At 43.8% G+C, this 7,451-nt stretch overlaps 1 protein-coding gene across 1 annotated transcript in view; it reads left to right on the top strand.

Moving 5' to 3' along the window:
- The first annotated feature begins 4,775 nt into the window (after window positions 1-4,775).
- LOC137535975 (pulmonary surfactant-associated protein A-like) overlaps window positions 4,776-7,451 on the top strand; it is a 213,906-nt gene continuing 211,230 nt past the window's right edge. Inside the window, exon 1 of the mRNA XM_068257878.1 lies at window positions 4,776-5,137. Coding sequence (XP_068113979.1) covers window positions 4,792-5,137 — 346 coding nt within the window. The 5' untranslated portion in view covers window positions 4,776-4,791. The remainder of the gene's footprint in view (window positions 5,138-7,451) is intronic.

Genomic DNA, 7,451 nt, shown 5'->3' with positions numbered 1-7,451 from the left:
TATTAGGTTATAGGCTGACTTAATGCATGCATTCAATACCATTTCACTTTTTGCACTGTAAAATTGACAAAATGAACTTGAATCATTCTTCCATTCACAGACCAGGGCTTCCATCTCTCCCTTCTCGAATGGAGGATCCCATGCATACTTAACAGCGAAACATTTAGGCTGATCACAGTTGGCAGATATGATTGTGGCAGGCACATGTATAGGGTTAATTAGCAGGTGATTGGCAGATTCCTTATTCTTAAGAATCTCCAATACCTGTAGCAAGTGTTGAACTGTAGTGTATGCAAACTTCCCTTGGTTCACAAATAAGTTGATTTGTTCAATATTCTGTAATATCTCCTCATAATCATACTCAGATAATTCTTTTAAACAAAAATCTTTATTTTCCCTAGCCAGGGAGGAAAGTTCATTAGTAGTTTCATAAGTCCATTTAACTCCCCTGAAAGACAATTGCATTTCATTATCTGTTAATGGCAGAATCTCATTATAGGTCTCAGTCGCTAAGGATAACGACTCTGCAGATCGGACACGTTTCTTATAACATTTGCGTTTGGCCTTAGACCCTGCTGCCTTTGGTGATTTATTCAAAGCTGCAGGAAAATTATCAGGAATTCTCTCTGCTTGCTGATCATTTTTGCAAACAATTGAAGGGGAAGCTAATTGGCCTGCTGCCAGGAGTTCATTTAGAGGAAAAGGCAATGGATCTATGCGCAACCAGTTATGGATCACAAACGCTAGAAATTCCAGCGGTCTCTCTTTCAAATCGGAATGATTGAGAACATCAAATGCCCACTGAAATAATTCCCCTTTAAACAAAATATAACTTAATTGGAGTGCCCAGGTTGAAACAGGAGTCGCTTGGAGATCGGGATTGGCCAGGAACCTGGCACATTCAGAGAAAAACTCATTTTCTGTTTCAGAGTTAAGTTCTTCAAATTTCTTAAAGGAACAGGAACCATAATTAACAGTGTCATACTTTCTGGGAATCCCCCCCACAATGGGGATTGGTAATGGGGTTTTCATAATGTAAGGCTTGGTGGTGTATTCTCCACAGTCAGCATGCAACGCATGAGCTGACGTGGAGGAGGTACACACACTAGCACAAGGAAACAGGCTATCCCTAGTATAGTGGAGGGGAGGACTGACTCCAAAAGGAGATTGTGGCACACAGAGCCGGTGCAGATCCGACAGCCACAAACAATACTTTTGCGATAACGTCTCAGCGCAAGGTAGCGCTGAGCGCATAAACCAGAACTGAGGAGATCAGGACAGGTAGACAGAATGAACGCTTGCTAGCTAGCCGCTACTTAGTGACAGCAAGCGTCCACAACAAGACAGACTGGAATGAGGCAGCCAATGCGTTTGCAGCGATGGCGTGCCTCACAAAGACAGGACAGGATAGTCAGGAAATAGCAGGATCAAGATAGATGAACGTAACACAGACAAATATACAATAAGTATGTTTTCCTAGCGTATTACAATTACAGCTATCAATGAAACTATTTGTAACGTCTGACTAACATATGTATATATCGGCAATGAACCGATATATGACATAAGCAGGAACACTGACTTAGACTGGAGCAATACAGGGAACAGGACTGAGAAGGATTCGCTATCTCTTCGCAGAGATGAACGCAATCCACAAATGGTAACAGAACAGGATTCAGAAGGATTCGTTATCTCTTTGCAGAGATGAACGCAATCCACAAATGGTAACAGAACAGGATTCAGAAGGATTCGTTATCTCTTCGCAGAGATGAACGCAATCCACAAACAGAACCAGGAGCAGGGTAACTACCTCAGCACGGGGGATCACGGTACGCGCAACCTACCAAAACGTGCTGGAAAGCTGACTAACTGCACACAGGATATAAACAGTTCGTGTACGTATACATCAGCGACACTGATGTATCAACGTAACATGAATACAAGGAAAATAATAAACGTGCTGGTATGCATATATATTGGCAATGAACCAATATATGATGCAAAGACCAGCAAAGTATCTTTAGAACAAGAAACACGATCGGGGGCTGAAGCGACAGCAAGACAGGCTTAAACTGAAGGTATGAAAACCCGAGGAGTCCTGCAGGAAGCAGATCTTTATACTGAGGTCATCCAATGGGAGCAGACATGCAGATTCCCACACAGGTGAATGATAATCAGTCACAAGCTGACAGCAGGGAAAGGCAGACAAAGCTATGCAGCTTGCATGGAAAGAGATCAGAACTACCTGAGCTGCAGCACAGTGAAAAGCATCAGTAAAATCTTGTGCACTTCACTTCAAAAAGGACAAGACAAAAAACAGAGGGAGCTTAAGGAGTTAAATAAGTGGGTGAGAAATTAGTGTAGGAAGGAGGGGTTTTGGTTCCTGAAGAACTGGGCAGACTTTGCAGTCGGCTACAGGTTCTACTGCAGGGATGGACTGCAGCTTAATGGGGGGAAGGGGGTGCATCTGCATAGCCTGAACCAACCTCTACCATCTCCGTAGCCTGAACCAACCTCTGCAGTGATTGCATCTCTGGGGCTGGGAAGTGGGTATCCGTCATTTGAGTGCAGTGTGTCTGTCCATCACCTGCGTGATATGCCGCTGCGGTCTCAGGCTGGGGGGGGGGGAAGGGGGTAGGGAAGCCTCTGGCTGCATAGAGGAGAGTTTAGCATGCCATGCACCTGCCCACCATGCCAGCAACGCGGCCATTGACAGGGAGCAGGGGCAGGACTTAAAACTAAAGTGGCCACCTGCAGCGCTGAAAATTTTGCTCCACTTGCTGGCCCTGATTGATGAGATTGTGCCGGGATGGGACTCTCTGCAGGTGGCAGTCAGGGACATCAGTGGCAGCATTGTCATGGGTGAGTGACTCATGACATGAGGTATGTGCATGGCTGCTTCTGTGTGTACAAGCCTGCAGTGAAGACGGGACACACTGCAGACAGCAATCAGCGACATCAACGGCAGCGCTGTCATGGGTAAGTGACTGATGACATGAGGTATGTGCATGGCCGCTTCTGTGTGTACTAAACAAAACAAACACAGAACATTTATATCACGCTTTTCTCCTGTTGGACTCAAAGCGCTAGAGCTGCAGCCACTAGGACGCGCTCTATAGGCAGTAGCAGTGTTAGGGAGACTTGCCAAAGGTCTCCTACTGAATAGATGCTGGCTTAGGCTTACTGAACAGGCAGAGCTGATATTCAAACCCAGGTCTCCTATGTCCTATCCTAGGTAGTGATGTTGCGAACCTCCGATTTTCGGTTCGCGAACCCAGTTCGCGAAACTCCGCGAAAGGTTCGGTTCGCGAAAAAGTTTGCGAAACGCAATAGACTTCAATGGGGAGGCGAACTTTGAAAAATAGAAAAAATTCTACCGGCTGGAAAAATGATAGAAAACATGTTTCAAGGGATCTAATACCTGGGGGCAGACATGATTGAGTGAAATACACATCAAAAGTCCCAGGCAAAAATCTAAATTTCACATAAACCCCTATTTTAAGGTCAATTTTCAATTACAGGCCTGCTCTGCTTCCTCTCTTCGGGAGGAGGGTCTCATCTGCCAGAGAATTATAGTATTTCAAAAGCCAGCTTACATACCGTGGCTGGGAATTGAACCCAGGTCTCACCGGGTGTTGGGCAAGTACCTTAACCGCTGTACCACCAACACTACTAACTGAAGCTAGCCTAGCATGTACCATTTCTGCTCAATTCAAGAGAAAAATTAGACAAGACAAATAACATTTATATCACACTTTTCTCCTGGCAGACTCAAAGCATCAGAGCTGCAGCCACTAGGGCACACTCTATAGGCAGTAGCAGTGTTAGGAAGACTTACTTAAGGTCTCCTACTGAATAGGTGCTGGCTTACTGAACAGACAGAGCCGAGGTTCGAACCCTGGTCTCCTGTGTCAGAGGCAGAGCCCTTAACCATTACACCATCCAGCCACTGCTTAAAGATTTGTAGCCAGGCATGGCCTTGCCTTTTGTGTTCAACAGATGTCCAAAGAGAACCCCAGATAGCCAGGCACTGTACCACCAACACTACATGCTGAAGCCAGACTAGCAAGTACCATTTATGCTCAATCCATTTATGCTCAAAAATACAAGAGAGAGAGAGAGAGAGAGAGAGAGAAATCTACCTGGCTATCTGGGGTTCTCTTTGAACAACTGTTCAAAAACGGCACAAGGACCTTGCCTTTTATAAGGGGGGGTGGGGCTCCAGGCGTGAGTGCAGTCTGATTGGCAACAATATGCCTGCTGACTGTGATGTAGAGGGTCAAAGTTCTGCTCCATAATGCATTATGGGGCAAATCGAACTTCCGCAAAAGTTCGCCTTTGCATGGCGAACGCGAACCACTGAAGTTCGCCTGGAACCGTTCGCCGGCGAACCGCTTGGCCCATCTCTAGTCAGAGGCAGAGCCCTTAACAATTACACTATCCAGCCACCGCCTGTAGGCACGTGTCTACAGTGCCTAATGCTAATTCCAGCCCTGCTTTTAGCCATATACACTAAACAAGCAAGCAGATCAGGTGTTTATAACTGCAGCCTGACAGAATTAGCTGCATGCTTGTTTCAGGTGCGTGATTCAGATACTACTGCAGCAAAATAGATCAGCGGGACTGTTAGTCAACTAGTATTGTTAAAAGAATAAATAAATATGGCAGCCACCATGTGCTTCTCACTTCAGGTGTACTTTAATCATAAGAGCCACTCATAAGTCCATCCGTGGAAGGGCTGTTTTTAATATAGAACCATTTTATTTCCAGCAGACAGTTTGCAACCTGCTTATGATGAAGTTCCTTCCTGGATCTTTACTGCTTTTAGCAGTGGTGTGCCTGGTCAACTCTCTTTCTCCACTGCCTGTTAACTGTGCAGGTGTTCCAAGTGTTCCAGACCTCCTAGATGTTCCAAGCCTCCCAGATGATCCAAGCCGTCTAGATGCTCCTAGACCTCCAGATGTTCCAAGCCTTCAAAAACCTCCAAGCCTTTCCAATGACCTAAGCCATACCAACCTCTCAATCCAGCGATTTCCGAAAGTTCCACGCCATTTAAAAGTTCCAGAACTCCCTGAGGCTCATTCAGATACATTTCCCAAAGACATCAAGGGTCAACTTCAGAAAAGAGGAATATTTGGTAAAGGTCGACTTTCATATATGTTTTAATTAAATTGTATGTCTTATAGCTCAACTGCAAGAAAAAAAAATATTTTAGTTTTGGATGTGAATGGTGGAAAAGGTTAAAACTGCTTATTAGTTTTTATGGTTACGTCATTACATGTGTCTCCTCTTAGGAGAATTTTTCTCATGTCTTTTCAATCACTGGAAGTTATTATTTCTAATATGCCCTAGCCTACCAGTCTTCTAGATTCTTCTAGATTCCCTCTTATATTTTGGCTATTATTCATAAAGGAGCTGTCGGTAAGGAGAATCAGTGCGGGAAAACTCCGCTGCCGGTATTTTAGACTTCTGGGTGGTCATTCATAAAAAAGTGTTCAGGTGCGGAAGCAGTGCGGAGATTCCCCGAACTAGGCTGGCTTTAGGCTGGCGGTAGGCAGGCGGAAGCACAGGAAGCTGCCGAGTTGATACATTTCTCCGTGTTCCGCTCTGCTGCAGCTGCCTGGGAGGTCTGTGTGTCTCCATTCACTTACATTGGTATCGCCACATCAGAGGGAGCGGTACTTCCCGACCTCACACCGCTTGCGGAAATCTTTATGAATGAACATTTTGCTACATTTGTACCGATAATCACCGCACAAGGCGGGGATTTATCGCTCTGCTCGGTAGTGTCAGCTTTTCATGCGGAAAGAGCCTTTATGAATGCTGACTTTGCCGAGTGGTCGGTAAAGTCAACTGTTTTAAGCATTTCCGCATGCGCAAATGCTTTATGAATGATAGCCAATAAGTGACACATGTTGCATCAAATAAGGCGGCATGTACATGTACAATTTTACTGATATTCTGCTATTACTCTACCTAACCTTACCTCTCACACTAACCCTATCCCTACCTACTCGTATCACTAACCTACCCCTGTTTACACCTTAGACTACCGTATATACAAGAATATTTGGCAGAAATATTTAAGCAGTTTTTAGCTTTTTTCCTCTTTTTCTTTCTTTGGTTAAATTCACACACTTGCATTTTTCATTTATTAGGTATAGCAAGCTCACATTTGCATACTTCCCTTTTTTTTCTTCTTATTTTTATATTTTGAGGTGTGCTCTTTGTCTGCCATATTGGTGTGTATATATAAAAACATTGATGGGTTTAGCAACATTGTTGCAAGAAAAATAATCTATTAGAAATACTATCGATGTATGCATTTATTTTTAAATGCTGTATGTTGTAGCACATATTAGGACAAGTACTAGGAGCAATTTGATTCCTCACACAGCTGTTCCTCTCAGCTGTAAAATCCTCCGTCAGTTTTGGATACAAAATGTATCTAAATACTGACAGCTCCCAGAGGGCTAGACCATGTCTCTGCACAGGGGAGTTGCTATCAACTCCTCACTTTATAGTTTAACTAGCTGGTCGCCCGGCGTTGCCCGGGTATGTAATTGGCTAGTGTTAGCTCTGTCCACTTTTTCTAATCCTAACACACAATTACTCAATGATGACCTAGTTTGTGAGCTTTGCGGTCTTTGGAATCAATAATTGGCATTGAAATGAAATAAATCTAATTGGCTGTGGCTCCACTCCTTTGAAAATCAATAGGTGAATTTTGATTAGCTTTTGTAGGCTCCACCCACTTTTCTGAATATTAATCCCAGTCACCCCGTGACCAACTGTGCAAAGTTTAAGAACCCTGCCATTGACAGACAGTGTAAGAATAGCTGCAGTTTACATTCTGGCAGTGAAATTTGTATTTTTCTCAACCCACTGATGTCCTAATGTTTCCCGGGTATGTATTTGACTGCTGGTGGCTGTGGCCACTTTTTCTGACCCTAACACACAATTGTCAATAGTCAATGACCACGTTTGTGAGATTTGTGGTCTTTGGCATGAATAATTTTCATTGAAATGAAAAACATCTGATTCGCTGTTTGTGGCCCCACCCCTTTTCTAAATTTTTAACCCCAGTCAACCAATGATCAACTGTACCAGGTTTGAGGCTTGTGCCATTAACAGTGCAAAAATGGCAGCAATTAAATATTTGCCTTGAAAATCAATAGGTGAATTATGATTGTTTTTTTAGGCTCCACCCACTTTTCTGAATATTAATCCCAGTCACCCAGTAACAACTGTGCAAAGTTTTAGAACCCTACAATTAATAGTGTAAGAATGGCTGCAGTTTACAATTTACCAGTGAAATTTGTGTTTGTCTCCGCCCACTGAAGACTCGGCATTGCCCAGGTATGTATTTGGCTGGTGCTGGCTCCGCCCACTTTTTCTAACCCTAACACAAAATTACTTAATGACCAAGTTTGTGAGCTTTGCAGTCTTTG

Source organism: Hyperolius riggenbachi, chromosome 10 (genome assembly GCF_040937935.1).
Source record: "Hyperolius riggenbachi isolate aHypRig1 chromosome 10, aHypRig1.pri, whole genome shotgun sequence".
NCBI lineage: Eukaryota > Metazoa > Chordata > Amphibia > Anura > Hyperoliidae > Hyperolius > Hyperolius riggenbachi.
Note: the sequence above shows the minus strand (reverse complement) of the source record. Positions and strands in the feature narration are given on the sequence as shown.